The sequence below is a fragment of the Lolium perenne genome, chromosome 1, assembly GCF_019359855.2.
Source record: "Lolium perenne isolate Kyuss_39 chromosome 1, Kyuss_2.0, whole genome shotgun sequence".
NCBI classification, from domain to species: Eukaryota; Viridiplantae; Streptophyta; class Magnoliopsida; order Poales; family Poaceae; genus Lolium; species Lolium perenne.
In genome coordinates this window covers 207,657,690-207,679,433 of record NC_067244.2, presented here as the reverse complement: position 1 = coordinate 207,679,433, position 21,744 = coordinate 207,657,690, and the positions used below count along the sequence as shown (strand labels likewise).

At 47.8% G+C, this 21,744-nt stretch overlaps 2 protein-coding genes and 1 non-coding gene across 4 annotated transcripts; 2 read left to right on the top strand and 1 right to left on the bottom strand.

Annotated features, from left to right (window-relative positions):
* Positions 1-451: 451 nt before the first annotated feature.
* Positions 452-524, bottom strand: TRNAK-CUU (transfer RNA lysine (anticodon CUU)). Its single transcript has one exon. It is a non-coding gene; the product is annotated as a tRNA-Lys (tRNA).
* A 3,382-nt stretch (positions 525-3,906) lies between these two features.
* LOC127321839 (protein ESMERALDA 1) lies at positions 3,907-11,770 on the top strand. 2 transcript variants are annotated; one of them, XM_051350811.1, is made up of 10 exons: positions 3,907-4,561; positions 6,468-6,537; positions 7,131-7,198; positions 7,313-7,401; positions 8,383-8,580; positions 10,016-10,220; positions 10,319-10,486; positions 10,629-10,796; positions 10,873-11,063; positions 11,176-11,770. In XM_051350811.1, the coding sequence occupies exons 1-10, from the start codon at positions 4,142-4,144 to the stop codon at positions 11,336-11,338; spliced, it is 1,740 nt and encodes a 579-aa protein (XP_051206771.1). In that variant the 5' UTR covers positions 3,907-4,141; the 3' UTR covers positions 11,339-11,770. The 2 variants fall into 2 exon arrangements, with proteins under 2 accessions (XP_051206771.1, XP_051206778.1); XM_051350818.2 differs by having other exon boundaries at positions 4,121-4,561; positions 6,472-6,537.
* Positions 11,771-13,361: 1,591 nt separating this feature from the next.
* On the top strand, positions 13,362-15,187 carry LOC127321856 (fasciclin-like arabinogalactan protein 4). The gene has a single exon (XM_051350826.2). The coding sequence runs from the start codon at positions 13,696-13,698 to the stop codon at positions 14,989-14,991; it is 1,296 nt and encodes a 431-aa protein (XP_051206786.1). The 5' UTR covers positions 13,362-13,695; the 3' UTR covers positions 14,992-15,187.
* The last annotated feature ends 6,557 nt before the right edge of the window (positions 15,188-21,744 follow it).

Sequence of the window (21,744 nt, the reverse complement as noted above, 5' to 3'; positions counted from 1 at the left end):
TTTTCGGGATCTCTAGAGATGCGAGATATGCTAGAGTTTCTCTTAAAGCATATCTAGCGGATCCCGGATAAACCTATACGTGGATTGGATACCCTGAAACCACCTTTCCGGTGCCAGATGAGCTTGCTCGGACAGATTTCCCAAACTCTTACGGAATATTATTTACAGTTATTGCATGATTTTGGTGACGTTTAATGATGTTGGAATTGCTAATTTTGTATGAGATAAAAAAAAGTTAACTTATTTTTTCTTTTAAAAATAAAAAGATCTCATAGAGCCTATCGAAATTTCCTATGTTGGCAAGTCTGACGCTTGTAAAAAGAACAGAAAGACCAGAAAAAAAAACCCATAAATTGTTTTGCATTATTTTGGTGATGTTTGTGGGACTGCTAATTTTGTAGGAAGGGAATAATAAAAATACGGAAGCACAAAAAAGTGAAAACTTCGCATTCGCCCACCGTGGGGCTCGAACCCACGACCACAAGGTTAAGAGCCTTGCGCTCTACCAACTGAGCTAGACGGGCTGGTGTTCCATTTCGAAGAAATTGTGTATATGGAACCTGTCCGAACGCTCGAACACTCAAATTTCGGACGTTGGCATCGCATAAGCAGCACGCACAGTGTACTAAACCTTGCGCGCACGGAATGTCGTAGGCAAGCACCTTGAGACACGAACAAAACATCAATCCTTTCCTTCAGCCTAGCATTCGCCTAACAAATTTAGTATTGTCGAAGGACATTCATCGCGTGGAAAACAAACCGCCCAACTGCTATTATTCTTTCCGTGGGTGCTTCCACCATAGATAACTAACCTAATGATAGTCATGGCTTGCACGAACAAAAGAGAAACCATTAGGCTTAGCACACTGTTCCCCATTCACGGCTTAACCACCAAACACTTAGGCTTATTGTATGAGCACACTGTTCTACTACCTCACCTACTGCGAGAAATGAGAAAACGGAACCATCGCTATCGAAGATCGAAGACCGTAGCTAGGCTAGCTCGCAGAGCTCTCGCTGTCCCGCACCTTAGAGCATCCCCACTCGTTGGCGCTCCCCACGCGCAAATCCGGCGAAATTTTCGTCCGGATTGGATGAAGATTTGGCGTGGGGAGCGCCGGTTTCCCAGCCGCGTGCCCAGGCGAAGTCAACGATGCGAATTTTGAAAACGGAAACTTGACAAACTACGGCTAAAAACGGGTGAATTTAGACTAAATTTAATGATATTTATTATATTACGGGCGGAGTTCATACATAGAGGCCGAATTCGACTATATTTCGAATTCGGCTAGGGGAATTCAAACGTTAATTTTAAAACACGGCGCTCTACATGCCGAAATGGCGGTAGAACACCGTGTAGTCGCCGCCGTCGTCGTCGGAGCCGTCGTTGGCCTTCGGCTGCGCGCCCGGTCTGCTGCCTGTCCGCGTCTCCCCACCCCGGGGATGGCTTGTACCGATCGTCGTCGGAGGACTCGAGGTCGACGACGGGGACGGCCGACGCCGGATGGAGGTGTCGCAGACGGCGGTACCGCGCGACATCGTCGTTGGCGGTTGGAGCGGCGCAGCGGCGAGTTGGCGTGCGGCGGCCAGGTCCGGCAGCCGCGCCGCTTCCTCCGCTTCGCCGACGCTCCCGGCCGCGCTCGCGGGCCCAAAGGCGGCGTCGTCCGCGCGCTTCTCCTCCTCCATGTCGTGCGGCGACACGGCGATCGCCTCCGCCATCGCGGCGTCCTCCGCGCGCTTCGCCTCCTCCTCGGCGAGCTGGCTTGCGGCGACCTCTTTCTTCGTCTTCTTCCGGCCGCTGCGGCGCGGAAGGTCGTTCGCGGATGACGAGGGCGCCGCTGCGCCCTCTCGGTCGTCGGCGGAGACGCCGGCTCCTTCTTGACGCGCACCGGCGTCGAAGGCGACGTCGCCTCCTCCCTCTTCACCGGCGCCAAGGATGACCTCGACGCCGATCCGAAGACGACGAGCCGGCGCCCATGCGCCGTGGCTGCCGTGCGCTTCCCCGACGGCGGCTCGCCGATGCCCTCGATGCCGATGGAGGGGGCATCGTGAGCACCGGGAGTTGCCGGCCTCGATGTGCGCGATGACGTTCGCAGCCGACCTTCCGCGCGCTCCACCACCGTCGGCGGCCCGCGGCGTTGTTGCGCGCAGCGGAGGCGGCGGGCCGTCGTAGGCCGCCGCCTCCCGCTCCCACCGCCGGAGGAAGTAGGAGCTCCACCGCGTGTTGTTGTCGGGGTGGTGGCGCTGGTCGGCGCGCTCCTCGTCGGTCATGGTCATCCTCGACTCCTCGATGGCGACGTCGAGGGCGTGGCCCCGCGGCGGCGGCGGGATTGGTACGCCGCCAGCACTTAGCCGCCAGCCGCCTCCGGGAGGCCTCGTGTCCGGCGGGCAGGGGTACCCCGCCTGGTGGAGGAGGTGCCCCTCCCACGCGTGGAGCGACCGGCGGGGGAAGCCGTTGTTGGCTGCGCCGTCGTCGTCGTAGTACGCCATCTGGAGAGTAGAGGGAGAGTGGAGGGAGAGGGGAGAGTGCGAGCACGGGGTACCCCTCGCGGCGAGCGGACCGGCGTATATAGGCGTGGCTGGTGCGGGGGATTAAATGCCGCGTGAATGCGCCGCGTGGCCGGCGAGCTGACCGGCGGCAGCCTTTAGTGCGCGCGGAAGACGATGCGTGCGCGGAAGACGACGACATTAACTCGCCGCGTGGCCGGCGAATGCAGACCGGCGGCAGGCCTTTACAGCGCGCGGAAGACGATGCGATGAGGACGACGATCGGTTTCTCTCGCCGACAAGTTGGGGCCACCAGACGCGCGGGAAGTTTCCTCGCCGTTTCGCGCGCTTTCGTTTCGTCCGGAGTCCCCGAGCGCTCCCCGGGGGGCCGGGGATGGCGTGGGATCGCCGGATGGATTTAGGCCCAAATCCGGACGAAAACGAGGAACCAGGGGCGCGACTGGGCCGAATTACGCCGTCCGGATGGAAAAAACGCTCGCCGGGGACCTGTTCGGGGGGACGAGTGGAGATGCTCTTAACTACCCGAGTTTAAGCGCCTGAAACGCGCCGTACGTTTTTGACTCGCCGGTCGCTCTCGCCATGATGGAGCACACGACCTCGCCCTCATCGCAATGAATGTGTTAGCGGAAAATTTCTGTCTTTTCGGTGGAAAAACGGAAATGAAATGGAAATATAGAAATGAAAAATGAATTTCGCAAAACGAGAATGGACTTTTTTTTTTGGCCAAAACAGAAACAAAAACAAAAACGAAAAAATGTTCTCTGGTACGCGAAAAGGGATTTTCTGTTTTCGATTAATATGGAATTCCCATTTTAGGGCTGATGTGCATGGTCCAATCCCACGCCATCACATGAACTTGTCAAGCCGAATTTTCGAAAAAGTGACTCTTCCTTAAATTGGCGACCATGTAATCTCTTCATGCATTTGAGCATATTTCAAGGTCCAATCTTCCCCTATTTCCTAGTAAATCAAGGACAATGTTAGAATTGGAAGATAACTTTATTGGCTTGTTTAAATGTTCAAGATTTTTTTTTCATGATTTAAGGATTCTCTTGGTTTGGGTGGATATATCTGCATCACTCAATGTTTGCACCGTATTCGATATGTATTTATTTCTGACAATATATGCTTTCCTTTCTATTTTCAAAGTTTCTATATCCTTTTTTTGTTTTCGTAAAAAAATTAAAAACAAATATGGCACCGCTCAGTTTGGTGGTGTATCTGCTCCGTTTTCATTCGCTGCGCATTTCACTTTGAGATCCGTGAAACCACGTCTCGGCTTAGCTAAGCGCCGTCGGATGCGCCTGGAGATCTCCCCTTCCGGCCAAGGTTTGGGTTGACTCCGCTCGCAAAGCACCGGCGGCTTTTAAAAAGGCCCAGACAGAATTCCAGCTCGGCTCGTGTAGACGTGTACTAGTGTCGTCCTGTGTACGCCGTGACGGACCGAGGCCGGCCAACTCGCCGCGCAAAGCCCAGCCGCCTCCTCCGCCGCGCGTGACGCGCGCCGCCGCCTCCCCGGTCTCGCGGCCACCTCCTCCCGCCCCCCTCGCATCTCGCCTCGCCCCCATTGCGCGCCGCGGCAGCGATCGCGCGCGTGGGGAGCCCTAAAACCTAGCCGCCGCGCGCGCCGCCGATGCAGGGCCAGGCGTACAGCCGCCTGGGCAGCTTCGGCGGGTCCGCGGGCACGCCGTCCCCTCCCCCGCCGCCGTCCCCGGCGCGGGGCGGGGGGAGGCGGACGCCGGGGAAGGGGCCCTCCTCCGCGAGGGGATCCCACGAAGCCGCCGCCTCCGCCGCCGCGGCGGCGGCCGCCGGGTGGGGCGCCGCGGCGAGGCGGGCGGCGTGGGCGCTGCTCGCGGCGCTGCTCCGGAGGCAGGCCGTCTTCCTCTTCGCGCCGCTGCTCTACGTCGCCGCCATGCTGCTCTACATGGGCTCCCTCCCGCTCGACGTCGTGCCGCGGATCATCACCCGCTCCGCGCCGGGGTCCGTCTACCGCAGCCCGCAGCTCTACGCGCGCCTCCGCGCCGACATGGACGCCGACAACTCCACCGACGCGGTTAGTTTCTCTCGTCCGTTGCCCGCATTTTGATTTTTCAGTTCCAATGTGCTTCCCTATTACTACTGCGTGCTGTGACCTGTGAGGTTGGGCTGGTTGACTTGGTGTGTTGAAAGTTGTCACGGATGCGCTATCAGCGACTACTCCTGTCAGATTAGTTTAGTCCAAGTTGATTAGCTCGAACTGAGCCCTTGTCCTCTTTCAAATGGCCGGGAATGGCAGCGGAGTGGTTGTTGACCGGTTGGATTTTCCTTGGTTATTTCCTAGTTTATGTGACTTCTGCAGCCTCGTGGATGACCGATGGGTCATCATCATTATAAGCTCTATTATTCGGTTTCTCAAACTTCTGTGATTCAGTTAGTCCTTGAAAGATCATGGACCTGTTTAAGTAATGTAACCTGTCAATGCCCACAAGGTGTTTGACAGGAGGACCAAGTGTCCTGCTTCTCTAGTTAACATAAAAATGGGGAACCGACGATGTAATGTAGTTTGGCTGCCATTCACTATCCTTTAAACTAGTTATAATGTATTGGACGAATCAGCTCTTGTAACCATTGCTAGATGTGCTTTCATCATGTCGTGGAGAATATCATAGCTGCAGGTAGAAGTTACCATGTGCCATTGGATACTACAAAAGGAGAATCAAACCAAGAATGTGATACTCTCAAGTAAAAGGATTTTGAGTATGTTTGAAAAGCCCAAACCACTTTGTTCTGCATAAAGATCTGTGAAACTTGTTTGAACGAAAAATGCGGGTGCATGAATCGAAAGGTAAAACATGGAATAAGCACCCGAAGAAATACAAATCTATCTCTGCCCATTGTCTGTTCCAGTATTTGTGCGACGGGCTGTAAATCGACAATTAGTGTGCCCACAAATGGAAGAGAAGAATATAGTTACCTTGTTAGATTAGTTTAGTCCAGGTTGATTGGTTTTTTTTTTTTTTCAGATGGCCGGGAATGGCACTTGAGTGGTTGTTCACCTGTCGTAGGTTTTCCTAGTTTATGTGATTGTTGCAGCCTCATGGATGACCATTGGATTATCAAACGTCTATAATTCAGTTAGTCCCTGAAAGATCATTGGAATGCTTGCAGGCTCAAGGGATGTTGCCGGTCTGTTCTTTCAGTAATGTAACCTGTGAATGCCCGCAGGGCGTTTGACAGGAGGGCTAATGCTTCACTATTTAATATAAAAATGAGGCGGGTTTCCCCCCATTCAAGAAAAGATGTTGTCATACTTTTACAGTTTGGGCTACCATTCACTATGCTTTAAAATAGCAATAATGTAGCTCCTGTATTGGTCAAATTAGCTCTTGTACAAGTTGATAAATGCGTTTGCCTTGCCTCCATCATGCCGCTGAGAATATCATAGCTACGGGTAAAAAGGTACTAGCATGTACCATCTGATCCTACAATAGGAGAATCAGAACAAGCATGTGATACTCATGCTCTAAAGATAACAGGGGCAAGTCAGCAAAAATAAGCTTCTCCTGTATTTCGGTTTCTGACATCTCTTTTACATTCATCTCATTTCCTTACCAGTCACATGCATCTTCAGTACCTACTTGCTATACCATCAAGCGAAAGGATTTTGAATATGGTTAAAAAGGCCAAACCACTTATTTTACATACAAATCTGTGAAACTTGTTTGAACATGAAATGCGGGTGCACGAATGAAAAGGTAAAACATGGAATAAACACCTGCAGAAATACAAAGCTATCTCTGTTCATTGCCTGTTCAAGTATTTGTGCAACGGGTCTTCTGTAAGTCGACAATTAGTGTGCCCACAAATGTAAGAAAAGAAGAATATGTTCCATCATACTGTGTTTGATTCTGATATATTCTTTTATGATAGTATTTCTTTTGCATACATGCTTCTTCTCTCACGTTGTCATATTTTTGTAGCTAGCAACTGTATGGAGGCAAACTTACAAAGGTGGTGCCTGGCGGCCTTGTATAAGCAACGTGACAAACAGTATGCTATCTACCTGCCTTTTTTTTCCTGCTAATATGTATGTCTGTATTTTATGTAATTTTATTGGGTTACTTTTCTCTCTCATAATGATAAACTCCTGAGCATATTCAGATTTATGGTAGAGAAGACTTGCTTTATTGTATTCTATCATGCGGAAAGTTAATTCTGTGTCTTGATGTATTTGTTGGTCAGAATTACATTATTGCGATAGTTTCCTCTTATTGTTTTGCAAATGCCAATACCATTCCAGGTCTTGTTTCCCTCCATTATCTAGCCATAGCTTCTCTGTGGTGAGTTCCTATAAAAACTTACCAGCACAGCATGCCAGCATGTTGAGACCATTAACGTTTAACATGTATGGGCTGGTAAATTCTCATGATGATTAGTTGATCATGTCCCTAATATAATTTGCTGACCTATACTTGGGACAGTCAGGTGTTTTAGTTTTAGAAAACTTGGATATTTGAATATGCAAATCATACTACATTCCCTGTTTCTCTTTTTGCTACTTTGACATCACATGGATGTCTCCTTAATTTTACAAAACAAGTACTACCAAATTAGTGCTTAATATTTTATGTTGACTTGTGTAGGTTTGCCTGAATCAAATGGTTATATATATGTGGAGGCAAATGGTGGTTTGAATCAACAGAGGACATCGGTAATTGCCTCTCCTCGATGTTCTTGATGCTTCTCTTCATAGGTGACAGCTTATATTTGTCAACGTCATATTCTGAACTTGGGCTTCTCTTTCTTCTGTTTTTCTGTCTTTCAGATATGCAACGCCGTTGCTATTGCAGGTTTTTTAAATGCTACTCTTATTATCCCGAATTTCCATTTCCACAGCATCTGGAAGGATCCAAGGTTTCCTCATTTCTCTCTCCATCCTCAAATATTTTTAGTTTGGCTAGTTACCTACTTGACATTAAATCTGAAATAGATACTATTGAAAGATGGATGGTTTGTTTGGTTAGTGCCAAAAAAAGTAGTTGGTCTTTGTTGGGATGTTTGCCCTTTTTTGATCATGTCCCTAATATAGAGTATCTTTTTTTCTCATTTCTTGGATGAACTTCAGGAACCAAAACTTTGTCCAATATTTTGTTTAGCCAACCAAACACGCCCTAAAAGTTTGTAATACTAAGTTACAATATATCATTTCTTCTAATAAGCATGGCAATTCTGTTTGATACTTCTGTACCTTTGCAAAACCCTCTCTTCCTCAGTTTTTTTCTTTCTTTCAAACCTTGTGGTTTCTGGAACATTAGGGTTCTTCTTCAGTTTAGTTTTTTTTTAAAAGCTTCCTCTTCAGTTTTGTATGCTTAATTACTGCCTTGATAGGTTTAACTTCAAATTAGAATGTCATGTCAGTTAAGACTGATGAATTCCAGAATACCGCCATCCCATCCCAAATTCCCAGTGCTCCGCCTGTATCTTAATAAAACGCACAAGTCTATGTTGATATGAAGTGGCATGTAGCCATGTACACTCTCTTGCTGGCTGCACTTGACTGCACAAGGTATCACACTTAAAAGGATAGGAATTGATACTGGTTGTTATCCTTGGTTGCTTGCTGAGCAATTTAAACTCAATGGAGGAACGGTCGTTAGTTTTTCTGTTAAAGTTCTAAAAGGGTGAGACTAATTGAATATTTAAGATACGAACTAGCGCACAGTACTGAACTTTGGCCTGCTTTGTGTATAGTTGGACAGTTTATGTATTTGTTCCAGTTGGTTGAATGTATCTGGCTATCTGCCTTTGGTTCCAGCTTCTTCAACTTCATTCTTATGCAAAACTACTAAAGATTTAGTAAAAAATATGATTGCTGATGTTTTCTTTTGTATACAGCAAATTCAGTGATATTTATGATGAAGACCACTTTGTAAAGCGTTTACAAAATGATGTCCGGATAGTTGACAAAGCGCCTGACTTTATAATGGAGCGTTTTGGTCACAATATAACCAATGTATTCAATTTCAAGATAAAAGCTTGGTCTCCTATTAAATACTACAAAGATGTTGTTCTTCCGAAGTTGGTTGAAGAAAGGTGCGTTAAAACTTAAAATCCAATTCAGTTGTCACTCTGGAATTAAATTTGCTTCTGTGAATTTATTTTGGCTATTTCCTGGTTTATTATGCATATTCTTTTTGTCCTTTTTATAAATTCTTGATCACTCCCCTTGCACACAATGCAATTATGTTACTTATATGCTTCTTCAAGTGCTTCTAGCCATAGTTATGGTATAAACACTTGGAGAACTACTAGTATACTTGAAGGCAATTTGATATCCTGTTCAGTGTTCACATGGAAATTTATAACTTTGGTTAATACAGTACCAGCCTTATATTTAGTGTACCCTTATATCTACAACAGCATTAACCTATATATAGCTAGACGTAGTACATTCTGATATTAGCAGTTATTGATGAAATATGGTTGGAGCTGTCTTACTCTTACCAGTATTATGCGCAGTTTTTGTAGCGAGGTACCTTCTTACACTGAAAACTGACCTGTAATAACATGTTTTCAAAGATTCCTTAACCGGGGATACTGCCTAGTTTGATTGATTGTTCTGAAGAACGTTGATTGTCTTAACTCTTATTTTGCACTTAGAATTTATATGAAAATAGTTCAGAGTTTCTTAATGGGATATTTCTGTAGATTTTATAAAAGTGAAGTAGATGACCCTGTTACATAAGTTGATATTCTATACCCAGAAACTGCTGTTTTGTTAGGAATGAAGGTGGCATTGCCCTGGTATTTTTGGCGTGGTCACTACTTTTTATGTTAGGGCTTAACTGGCAAGGGTCTAATGACGGCGAATGGGCAACTTGTCCTCATCTAGCTGCTGCAACTGCACGGCCTAATGCCTGCGTAGTATAGTGACTTAATTTGGACAAGACTCAAAATCGTATGTCTAATTCCTGAATAAAGCTTATCTCTATCTTCAAATTCTTACCTAAAGCTATATCTTTACTGGCTAGATAATTTAACATCTTTATTTTGTTATTTTCTAATGTAGTCCTTAAATTGCACATGTATGGCCTTGATAACAGTTTGTGTAATGGAGACATATCATATTTGAACGCAATAACCCACTGAGATGCATTCATGCGGGTCGCTTCTGGTGCTGTGAAAAATTGGAGGCATCCACTAATTGAATCTAGATGACTAGATGTATTTCTGAATTTATACTACCATGTTTAAAATTTCAAGGTGAAATTCATTCTGTCAAATGGGAAAATAAATCAAAAGGATTTTTTTTAACCTCGAATCTAGGCTTGAATAATATATAGACTACATCATAGAAACTATTTCAGAATTTTCATCTTGGATTGGTCCCGGAATCAATGTTTGATTGCATCGTTGCACCTCAAGAGGTGATTAGTTGATTACACTTGATATTTCGCATTTTAAACACTATTATGTGCTTGCTTTTGTTATTATGCAACCTTTTCTGAAGCTATGCTCTGAACTACAGATTCATCAGGATTTCTCCTTTTGCAAATCGACTCTCTTTCGATGCCCCGCCTGTTGTTCAACGGTTGAGATGCTTGGCGAATTTTGAAGCCCTGAAATTTGCAAACCCAATTGCTTCTTTATCTGAGACCTTAATTTCTCGAATGAGAGCAAAAAGTGCTGAAAGCAATGGGAAATATATCGCAGTGCATCTTCGTTTTGAGGAGGTTTGTTTTACTTTGTAAAGAATTGGTTATGTTACTTTTCGAAAACCAGAGATTCGCTCTTTTCTGGTTGGAGGCATCCACTAATTGTTGTCTTGCAGGATATGGTTGCCTTCTCATGTTGTGTCTATGATGGCGGTGACGAGGAGAAAAGGGAAATGGACACGGCCAGAGAAATAGGTTGGAAAGGGAAGTTTACAAAGAGAGGGCGGGTAATAAGGCCAGGAGTTATAAGAATGAATGGGAAATGCCCACTTACACCTTTGGAGGTATGTTTGTATCAGATATTAGAGCTGCTCACTGATGATATTGAAACTCTGACTTCTTTATTTCTCAAGCACATTTTGGTAGTTCATGATCTGTTAAGTGAGGATCTTGATGATTTGCATGTTTATGCTACATGACCTTTAGGTTGGATTAATGCTTCGTGGAATGGGTTTCAACAATAAGACCGCAATTTTCTTGGCATCCGGAAAGATTTACAGATCAGAGAAAACGATGGCTCCTCTTCTTGAAATGTTTCCTCTTTTACAGACGAAAGAAACACTAGCATCAGATGAGGAACTTGCTCCATTTAAGGTAGTGTTAGGTCAGCTATACACAAATATGATGGAATACCATATGGCTATTGTTCTAAATGACAAATTGTTGCCAGGACTTCTCCTCAAGGATGGCTGCAATTGATTATAGTGTTTGTGCCTATAGTGAAGTTTTTGTGACCACACAAGGCGGAAATTTCCCTCATTTTCTTATGGGACACAGAAGATACTTGTATGGTGGACATTCAAAGACAATTAAGCCAGACAAGAGAAGGCTCGCCATACTCTTTGATAATCCACGTATCGGGTATGGCATCCCACCCCACTTATTTTTTCTCGTTTCAGATCCCAAGCATTTACACATCACATTCTTCATCTATATAGTCTATAGTCATGCTTTTTTTTTGACTTTTATGCAGATGGAAGTCATTGAAACGGCACTTGCTCAATATGAGAGCACACAGCGATGCTAAAGGGGTTGAGATGAAAAGACCAAATGAATCAATATACACCTTTCCATGTCCTGACTGCATGTGCCGTGTGAACCGGACAGCACATTCGAAACCCGTACACGCTAGATAGCGTCGGCACTTTAAACTAACCTATTTTTCTGGCATGCTGTATGATTTGTTCATCCTCGTGTACTGTGCGGTGGCGATTCAACTTCGCCTGCAAGCATACCTGACAGGGTGCTGTACATCGTCTTATGTTCTCCCTAGAGTGGCTTTTTTCCTTGTATGTGCCAACAGGGATGCCACAAATTGCATAGTCTTAGACCATCCAGCTGCTAACAATACAGTGATTCGATCTAACACACACCAATAGATGTATCTTACACCTACAGGGCTCCTATGTAGTGCCACTGAACCATTTAGTGTTTTAGTGCCCCTTGTACATGGCTCATTAGAATTTTGTCATCAGACAGAAATTTTGGTGCGAGGCAGACATTGTAAATTTTATTCTTATTCCTTGTTCCTCTTGCTCTAGAGATGGGCAATGTTTCTATCTTTTTTACCTTGGTCTTCCCCCTCTGTTGTAACTTCGTTTCACACTATCTTTTTCAATATGGGCCCCAGGAATAACAAACTGTTATTCCCCTGTTACTATACAACCAAAATTTCTTCTTGCATTATATACTTGCAAACCTGTTTATTGATTCTTGTGAAAGATCACCATCCAACAATCAACTGCTGCATCAGCCGTTCATCTGCTGATAAGGTAAACCCTTGTTTTCTTCTTTTTATTTTTACAGCATTATCTTGTTCGTCTATACTGAGTACCCCGTGTTGCTTGTAGGCCCGAACATTCAAAGTCTGGCAGCAGTGTCAGTAGCAAAGCTTTGATCGTTGAATGTGCCTCACATGCAAATGCAGGACCGTCTGATAGAGATCGGGAATCTGGCGGATAAGGAATACCCGTTTGTGTTAGACGACAAGCCCTGGCGAAGGGGTGCCGGGCGAGTTCAGAGCAGCTGAATAGTTTCGCCCACTTGAAATCGGGCAGGTTTAGTCATCCAGAGCAGCGCTCTTTCTCCTTGTTCTTTCTTCTCGGTTTCCCACTATTGGTAATGAGGCGCCTAGCTGATGGTGATGGGCGTGCTCCACAGCTCCAGTCTAGTACTTCCCAACAGGCAACATGGCGTCGCAAATGCTCACACTTTTGTGGATGAGATGATGCAGAAGATTAGGCGCGTCTCGTGTTCATAGAGGAAAGGTTGGCCCATTCTTTCATACTCTTGCCTTCCCTCACATGCCTCGTTTCATCTCTGGAAGAGATCTCTATCTCTATCTTGGCCGACAAACTATGGCCTGTCTCGAAAGAACAAGAGCATTTAGCCAAAAGAGTTTTGGGAAGGAGTGTGTCTTTACATATCAGTGTAGTATAAAAGCTTCGTTATGATTTTGAGGGTCTGCTTGGTTAGAATAAATTCCCAAGGCAAGCGTAGGATTCCTTGTTTCACAGGAATGTGAATGGTAGATGCGTTGGCAACGGCGTAGGAAGGACAGCGACTCTCTTTTGGTGAACTTTATATATATTTCCCAAAATCCATTATTCCATACAGTTTTTCTACTTACTTTCTTCGATCGTTTACTCAATAAAAAAAAAAGATGATAATGTAAAGAAAGGTCAATGGGTGAGCAAACATAGGTAGGATATGAAGGCTGAGCTGGTCCCCCGAGAGGTCTGGAGATCGGATGAGATCATGAGAAGCATTTTCTCCATGACGCTCGATTCCTTGCTGATACATACATGCCGGGCACGGTCTGGTTAGTGGTGATCGACACTCTCCCTTGTGTTGTGTGCTTTTGCCGACGCTTTAGAAAAAAAATCAATTTGTGGCAAAGCTCGCCCTCGAAATAAAAATTTACGGCAAAGCTACTGCTTTCACTGTTTTACCTGAGTAGAGTACGCACTTGGTTCCATCCATGTTACCCTAATAATAATCATCATCAACACTCGGACCCGCAAAAGATTCTGGCTTTCCTTTTAAACTTACAGTTACGGCATAACGATACAAGAATGGAAGAGTCAAGCCAACACGGGAACGGGGCCCGCTATATATGATCACGAACCTTTTCCCGAATGCTGCTGTGTGCATGGGAGCTTGCTCACTGTCACTGGCCAGTCTAGTCGCCCCTAGCTGGAGTTTCAGCTACAGTCCGCACCACCCACCCGCCATTAATTTCCACAAAACGCAAATCGGAACAAAAGCTTCGCACTTGGCACTGAACCCAACCCGTGGGAGCGAGGGAACCCCCAGAAGTTTAATCAGCGATTTTCGTGCTAGGAAAACAAAGGCGGGCAGGAAATATTCATTCCAGCTCACCGGGCTTGGCTTGGCTCGGCTCACCACCCACCGCATCTCGAGCTCGCTTCACTCCCCCATCTTCTTCACTCCTCGAGTCGGTCAGTGCTGCGCTCCCGGCGGTCACGGCGAGATGCGGAGGCAGATCTCCCGCCTCGTCGTCCTCCTCCTCGCGGTGGTGGCCGGGCTGCTCGCGCCGCCGGCCGCCGCGGTGGACGTGGAGGCGGTGCTCGCGCCGTTCCCGGACCTCAAGGGCTTCGCGCGGCTGCTCGCGTCCAGCCCCGTGGCGCGGGAGCTGGCGGGCCGGTCCTCCCTGACGCTGCTCGCCGTCCCGGACCGCTACCTCCCGCAGTCGCCGTCGGCGTTCGCGGCCGCCGCGGGCGCCGACCTCGCCGACGTGCTCCGCTACCACGTCCTCCTCGAGTACATCTCGCCCGCCGACCTCCGCCGCCTCCCGGCCTACGGAAAGCTCGTCACCACGCTGTTCCAGACCACCGGCCGCGCCTCCGCCGACCTCGGCGCCGTCAACGTCACCTTCACCGGCCCAAGCGGCAGCCTCGGCGTCATCCGCTCGCCAGCCCCTTTCCCGGCCTCGAACGCCACCGTCCTCCGCGCCGTCACCTCCGTGCCCTACAACCTGAGCGTGCTGGCGGTGAGCGGCCTCATCGTGCCCTCGGGGTTCGACCTGGCGGCCTCCGACGCCCGCCCCACCGGCGCCGGCCCGGTCAACATCACCCGGGTCCTCGCGGACGCGCGCGGCTTCAACGTGGCGGCGTCGATGCTGGAGGCGTCGGGCGTGGCGGAGGAGTTCGAGGGCGACGAGCGCGGGGCGGGGATCACGGTGTTCGTGCCCACGGACGAGGCCTTCGCGAGCGTGCCGGCCGGCGACCGGCTCCAGTCCCTCCCCGCGGACCGCAAGGCCGTGGTGCTCCGCTTCCACGTCCTCCACTCCTACTACCCGCTGGGGTCGCTGGAGTCCATCGTCAACCCGCTGCAGCCCACGCTCGCCACCGAGTACGCCAGCCAGGCGGGGCGGTTCACCCTCAACATCACCCGGTTCAACGGCTCCGTCGCCATCGACACGGGCGTGGTGCAGGCCACCATCACGCGCACGGTGTTCGACCAGAACCCCGTCGCCGTGTTCGCGGTGTCCAAGGTGCTGCTGCCCAAGGAGATGTTCGCCCGGACGGGCCCGGGCGGCGAGGCCGTCGTCGCCGCCGCGGGCACCCCGCCGCCCGCGTCGTCCGCGTCGATGCCGCCCCAGCCGGACGAGGGCGAGCGGACGCCGCCCACCAAGCTGTCCGCGCCGCCCGGGAACTACACCACGTCGCTGGCAGCGTCGTCCTCGTCGTCGGCCAAGACGGTCTGCTGGTCCTGTATAGCGCTGTTGTATCTAGCACTGGCAATGCTGCTGCTGCCTACGGTATGAGATCCGGCGGTCGGTCGGGTAGCTAGTCCATTACTGCGATCTTGTTGAGCTCGATTCTTTTTTTGTTTTGCATTTGGTTTTTGGTTCTTTGTTACTGCTAGAATGAAGAAAAGAAATCTGTACACTGCGAATTGGAAAGGGGGTGGAGGTGGTGGTGGAGAAGACTGGACTGCAAAGCAGCGCTCTTCCTTTTTTACTGCTCGCGTCATGTTGGAAAAGTGAAATGATAGCACCATCCTGGAAAGAAAGAATCACGCCGACGACCATGGAAAATGTTCTTCCTGGACAGATGCAGAGCGTTCTGCTGATTGCTTCCATGGCTCTCCATTCGATCTCTCTGTGCGACTGCCTGCCGGAGGTGCGCGTACCGGAGCGGTGAGCGGAGAGAGGGACGGACAGGGGTAGGTGGGGTGGCAGTGAGCTGGCGGAGTGTGGGCGGGGCGGGGTTGGAGGAGGACGCGGCCGTCGTCACAGGCGCCCGCCGCTAGATTCGATCGCCTTTTGGCTTCCGTCGCCCGCCCCGCCCCTCCCCTCATCGCCACTTGTGCTGTGTGCCCGCCTCTTCTTGTCGCCCCCTGCCACGTCACCTACACTATCCAACCTAGCTACCCATCGTGCACGAAGAACCAACGGTGGAACCTCTACAACGCTCTCGTGAGTGATCAATCCTGTCAGTTAATCTATAAAAGCTCTTGATTCGCAAAAAATGTAATCCTGTTAGTTAATTAATTAATCTATAAAAGCTCTTGATTCGCAAAAAATGTAATCCTGTTAGTTAATTAATTAATCTATAAAAGCTCTTGATTCGCAAAAATTCCTCTTCCGGGCAAACACAACCTCACACCGGAGACCACCGGGGACGAACCAAGCCAACCATGCATCCCTTGACCCCGGCTTTCATAGTCACGGTTGGCGCCGGCGTTGCTGGTGGCGACTTGTCCATCCAAGGGAGGACCTGCGCTCCCCGTCGGGCCAAATTCGTGCGGAGGAGGACGTCCATGGGTGGTGGCGAGGTGCGGCGAAGGACCCTCAAACTCGCAGTGGGGCATTAGAGGCGGTGTCGCAGAGTCTCGGAGGCGGCTGTGTAGGGGCGAGTACATGGATCCCTAGCGTCGGTGCACATTTTTTGGGCAATGGAGGGCTACGATGATGTCACCGGCGTGGAGCTCTTGGAGCTCTACGGAACAATAATCCCACACTTACGGGAGGGTTTCTACGTACGTGTACTTACAAGATTGGCGTGTTATTCGGCGGTTAGATCAATATCCTGAAATCGCAGAAGGGAAACAAAAATGCACCATCATGTGAGTTTGTGAAATTCCTATGTAGATGTAGCATTGTTGGTCGCAGAGGAGCTCACACGGGTGGTCCTAGTGTCGGGGCCGCGGGTCAGACTTGGGCCTATCCGTGCTTGATCTAGGTCACGGCGTTGCGGATGTAGCGTGTGGCTGTCCGCTGGAGTTGGTGTGACAACTCGGTGCGGCGAGCCCTTGACCGTGTAGGAGGTGGGAGACAACATGTGGTTGCGAATTCTCGGTTGTGCGAGAGGTGGGAGACAAATGGTCTCTCGATAGTGGGGATATTTGGTGGACCGCGACATTTTGGCTACGACGATGAGGTGCTAATGCTGCGACGGTGCAAGCAACATGGATGGCGTTGCGCCAATCCGGTGGGCATAAATGGAATTGCACGATGTACATGCTAAATTCATGCCCGTCTTTGGTCGGTGCAAGCGACGACGACAACCGTGGGTGTCGTTCCCCTCCTTAGACACCAAGGTATTCATTCCCCTCCTTAGAGGCCTCGCTGAGGTGTGTTAGCATCTCCTGATGAGGACATCCCTACTACACCACTACCTCCGTCATTGATAAATGAAGATGAACCTGCTGTGAAGCTCAAGTCCAATGAAGTTCGGATTGGACCAATTACAAGGGCTCGTGCGAAGCTACTTAAACAACATGTGAACTTGTTTCTAAACGGTACTTTGATTGATGAGAATTTTATACTGCCTAAGTCCTATTACTTATGTATCATCAGGTATCAAGAGGAGACGAGCATCGCACGAGGAGTAGAGGAGCAGCTGGACATGAAGACGGACGTCAAAATGGACGTGAAGCTGGACATGGAGCTGGACATGAAGATATCTCATGGACGCGCGAGGGGGGAGCGGGAGGCATGCGCGAGAGGAGAAGTCGGCGTCCAGGCCGGTCCAGCACCCGGTTAGACCGGCCTCCAGACCGGCCAGCCCGGTCCCAGGCCCGGTTGACCGGCGCCAACCGACGCATCAGACGGAGCCAAACCGGACGAAGTTTTGCGAACAATCCGGTGTCGCCCGGTTGACTGATCCTGACCGGCCGGCCCGGTCCCTGGCCCGGTTGACCGGATTCTAGACCGGATCCGTCCGAGTCTGTCTCGACCAGATCTATTCTGGGTCGGTTATTCTTGTATATTTTCGACCAGAACTCGTCCCGGACGCCTATATAAGTGCCCAGGACGCCCCCTAGCTGTTTTAGACCACGTTTAAGATAAACCCTAGTTCTTAGTTGTTTGCTCTAGCAAAACTATTGAATCCCTACGCCATATTGCTTGATATTGTGTAGATCCTGAAAAAGTCTTGTGTGATCTGCTGTTCCATTGGGAATTAGACGGTTGCAACTTACCGCTTCGTGGTCGGCGGCTACGTGCGCAAGTGTGTGGAGTTGCGAATATCTTGCAGGGTTGAGAGCTGTTGCATTGGCGACATGGACCAATCGAGAGATCTCGTTGCGTCATACAAGTTATCTTCCACTACATCGTCGTGTTTCTCTGCTGCCATCACCCCGTGATCATCATCACCACCATTGCTTACTGAGAAGATCGGGCCACCCCATATCATCTTGCTTACTGAGACTAGTTTTACCGCTCGACGGGCTGCTCGTTAGGTTATCGGTGCTTTGCATATTTCTGTTGGCCGTGTTATCAAGGAGTTGTGTCAGAAAATCAAAATTTTTTTGAAAAGAAGCAAAAAGAGCTACATAGCTGCGTGTGTTATACAAAAAGAAAAATCCAAAAAGAAAAGTGAAGTGCTAGTTGAATCAAGTGAAGACCTAAGTTTACTTTACTGCACCCGTAGTTGAGCAATCGTGTGCCTGTCTCGTTGAGCTTTGCTAGCGTCTCTCTTGTGCATTGCAACCTTTCCCACATATAGTTGCATTGTCCCATTATATCGCCTTGTGTGAGTATCATTGGTTGTCTACGGTCAGCGCTAGAGCTTGTTATTGGTGCAAATAGGTAGCCCACCTACAGCCCCACATATACTCTGCTTTGTCGTGTGATTTGTTCTTATACCCTTGATATTCGCTTCGCTACATCCGTGCACTAGTTGTTACTACAAGTGGTAAGCAACACTAATTTACTTTGGAACGGTAAGATCTCCTTTTCTTATCAGTTTTGAGTGAGATGTGAGAGTACCACCATATATATTTTTGATTTAGTGCACTAATCTACTAACGATGTCTGCTAGTGATCATAAAATTGTTAACCAGGAACACAAGAGTGCTGCAGATATCATCACATGGAGGGAGTATGAGGCTCTTCGTAATGAGATGCGACGTGAATTCCGCGCTCAGGACGAGGTGCTTAATGGGAAGATTGACGAGATCTCCCAAAAGCTGGATGCTACTCATGTGATCGTCACTACAATGTGATGGCGTGTACAGCACACGTCCGTTGGGAACCCCAAGAGGAAGGTGTGATGCGTACAGCGGCAAGTTTTCCCTCAGTATGAAACCAAGGTTTATCGAACCAGTAGGAGCCAAGAAGCACGTTGAAGGTTGATGGCGGCGAGATGTAGTGCGGCGCAACACCAGAGATTCCGGCGCCAACGTGGAACCTGCACAACACAAACCAAGTACTTTGCCCCAACGAAACAGCGAGGTTGTCAATCTCACCGGCTTGCTGTAACAAAGGATTAGATGTATAGTGTGGAAAATGATTGTTTGCAGAAAACAGTAGAACAGTATTGCAGTAGATTGTATTTCAGTATAGAGAATTGGACCGGGGTCCACAGTTCACTAGAGGTGTCTCTCCCATAAGATAAACAGCATGTTGGGTGAACAAATTACAGTTGGGCAATTGACAAATAGAGAGGGCATGACCATGCACATACATATTATGATGAGTATAGTGAGATTTAATTGGGCATTACGACAAAGTACATAGACCGCTATCCAAAGCATGCATCTATGCCTAAAAAGTCCACCTTCAAAGTTATCATCCGAACCCCTTCCAAAGATTAAGTTGCTAACAACAGACAATTGCATTAAGTATTGCGCGTAATGTAATCAGTAACTACATCCTCGAACATAGCACCAATGTTTTATCCCTAGTGGCAACAAAGACATCCATAATCTTAGAGGTTTCTGTCACTCCCTGCATTCACGGAGACATGAACCCACTATCGAGCATAAATACTCCCTCTTGGAGTTACAAGCATCTACTTGGCCAGAGCATCTACTAGTAACGGAGAGCATGCAAGATCATAAACAACACATAGATATAAATTGATAATCAACATAACAAGTATTCTCTATTCATCGGATCCCAACAAACACAACATATAGAATTACAGATAGATGATCTTGATCATGTTCGGCAGCTCACAAGACCCGACAATTAAGCACAATGAGGAGAAGACAACCATCTAGCTACTGCTATGGACCCATAGTCCAGGGGTAGACTACTCACACATCACTCCGGAGGCGACCATGGCGGCGTAGAGTCCTCCGGGAGATGATTCCCCTCTCCGGCAGGGTGCCGGAGGCGATCTCCTGAATCCCCCGAGATGGGATTGGCGGCGGCGTCTCTGGAAGGTTTTCCGTATCGTGGCTCTCGGTACTGGGGGTTTCGCGACGAAGGCTATTTGTAGGCGGAAGGGCAGGTCGAGGGGCGTCACGAGGGGCCCACACCCTAGGTCGGCGCGACCAGGGCTTGGGCCGCGCCGCCCTATGGTTTGGCCACCTCGTGGCCCCACTCCGTTGACTCTTCGGTCTTCTGGAAGCTTCGTGGCAAAATAGGACCCTGGGTGTTGATTTCGTCCAATTCCGAGAATATTTCCTTACTAGGATTTATGAAACCAAAAACAGCAGAAAACGGCAACTGGCACTTCGGCATCTTGTTAATAGGTTAGTTCCAGAAAATGCACGAATATGACATGAAGTGTGCATAAAACATGTAGATATCATCAATAATGTGGCATGGAACATAAGAAATTATCGATACGTCGGAGACGTATCAGCATCCCCAAGCTTAGTTTCTGCTCGTCCCGAGCAGGTAAATGATAAACAAAGATAATTTCTGGAGTGACATGCCATCATAACCTTGATCATACTGTTTGTAAAGCATATGTAGTGAATGCAGCGATCAAAACAATGTATATGACATGAGTAAACACGTGAATCATATAGCCAAGACTTTTCATGAATAGTAGTTCAAGACAAGCATCAATAAGTCTTGCATAAGAGTTAACTCATAAAGCAATAATTCAAAGTAGAGGCATTGAAGCAACACAAAGGAAGATGAAGTTTCAGCGGTTGCTTTCAACTTGTAACATGTATATCTCATGGATATTGTCAACATAGAGTAATATAATAAGTGCAATATGCAAATATGTAGGAATCAATGCACAGTTCACACAAGTGTTTGCTTCTTGAGGTGGAGAGAAATAGGTGAACAGACTCAACAATAAAAGTAAAAGAATGGTCCTTCAAAGAGGAAAGCATCGATTGCTATATTTGTGCTAGAGCTTTGGTTTTGAAAACAAGAAATAATTTTGTCAACGGTAGTAATAAAGCATATGTATCATGTAAATTATATCTTACAAGTTGCAAGCCTCATGCATAGTATACTAATAGTGCCCGCACCTTGTCCTAATTAGCTTGGACTACCGGGATCATCGCAATGCACATGTTTTAACCAAGTATCACAAAGGGGTACCTCTATGCCGCCTGTACAAAGGTCTAAGGAGAAAGCTCGCATCGGATTTCTCGCTATTGATTATTCTCAACTTAGACATCCATACCGGGACAACATAGACAACAGATAATGGACTCCTCTTTTATGCATAAGCATGTAGCAACAATTAATTTTCTCATATGAGATTGAGGATATATGTCCAAAACTGAAACTTCCACCATGGATCATGGCTTTAGTTAGCGGCCCAATGTTCTTCTCTAACAATATGCATGCTCTAACCATAAGGTGGTAGATCGCTCTTACTTCAGACAAGACGAACATGCATAGCAACTCACATGATATTCAACAAAGAGTAGTTGATGGCGTCCCCAGGAACATGGTTATCGCACAACGAGCAACTTAATAAGAGATAAAGTGCATAAGTACATATTCAATACCACAATAGTTTTTAAGCTATTTGTCCCATGAGCTATATACTGTAAAGGTGAAGAATGGAAATTTAAAGGTAGCACTCAAGCAATTTACTTTGGAATGGCGGAGAAATACCATGTAGTAGGTAGGTATGGTGGACACAAATGGCATAGTGGTTGGCTCAAGTATTTGGGATGCATGAGAAGTATTCCTTCTCGATACAAGGTTTAGGCTAGCAAGGCTTATTTGAAACAAACACAAGGATGAACCGGTGCAGCAAAACTCACATAAAAGACATATTGAAAACATTATAAGACTCTACACCGTCTTCCTTGTTGTTCAAACTCAATACTAGAAATTATCTAGACTTTATAGAAACCAAATATGCAA

Coding starts and splice junctions, on each gene's coding strand:
- LOC127321856 (XM_051350826.2), top strand. CDS start 13,696: ATGCGGAGGCAGATCTCCCGCCTCGTCGTCCTCCTCCTCGCGGTGGTG.
- LOC127321839 (XM_051350811.1), top strand. CDS start 4,142: ATGCAGGGCCAGGCGTACAGCCGCCTGGGCAGCTTCGGCGGGTCCGCG. Junction 4,562..6,467: donor CCGACAACTCCACCGACGCG/GTTAGTTTCTCT, acceptor ATATTTTTGTAG/CTAGCAACTGTATGGAGGCA. Junction 7,402..8,382: donor AGCATCTGGAAGGATCCAAG/GTTTCCTCATTT, acceptor TTTTGTATACAG/CAAATTCAGTGATATTTATG.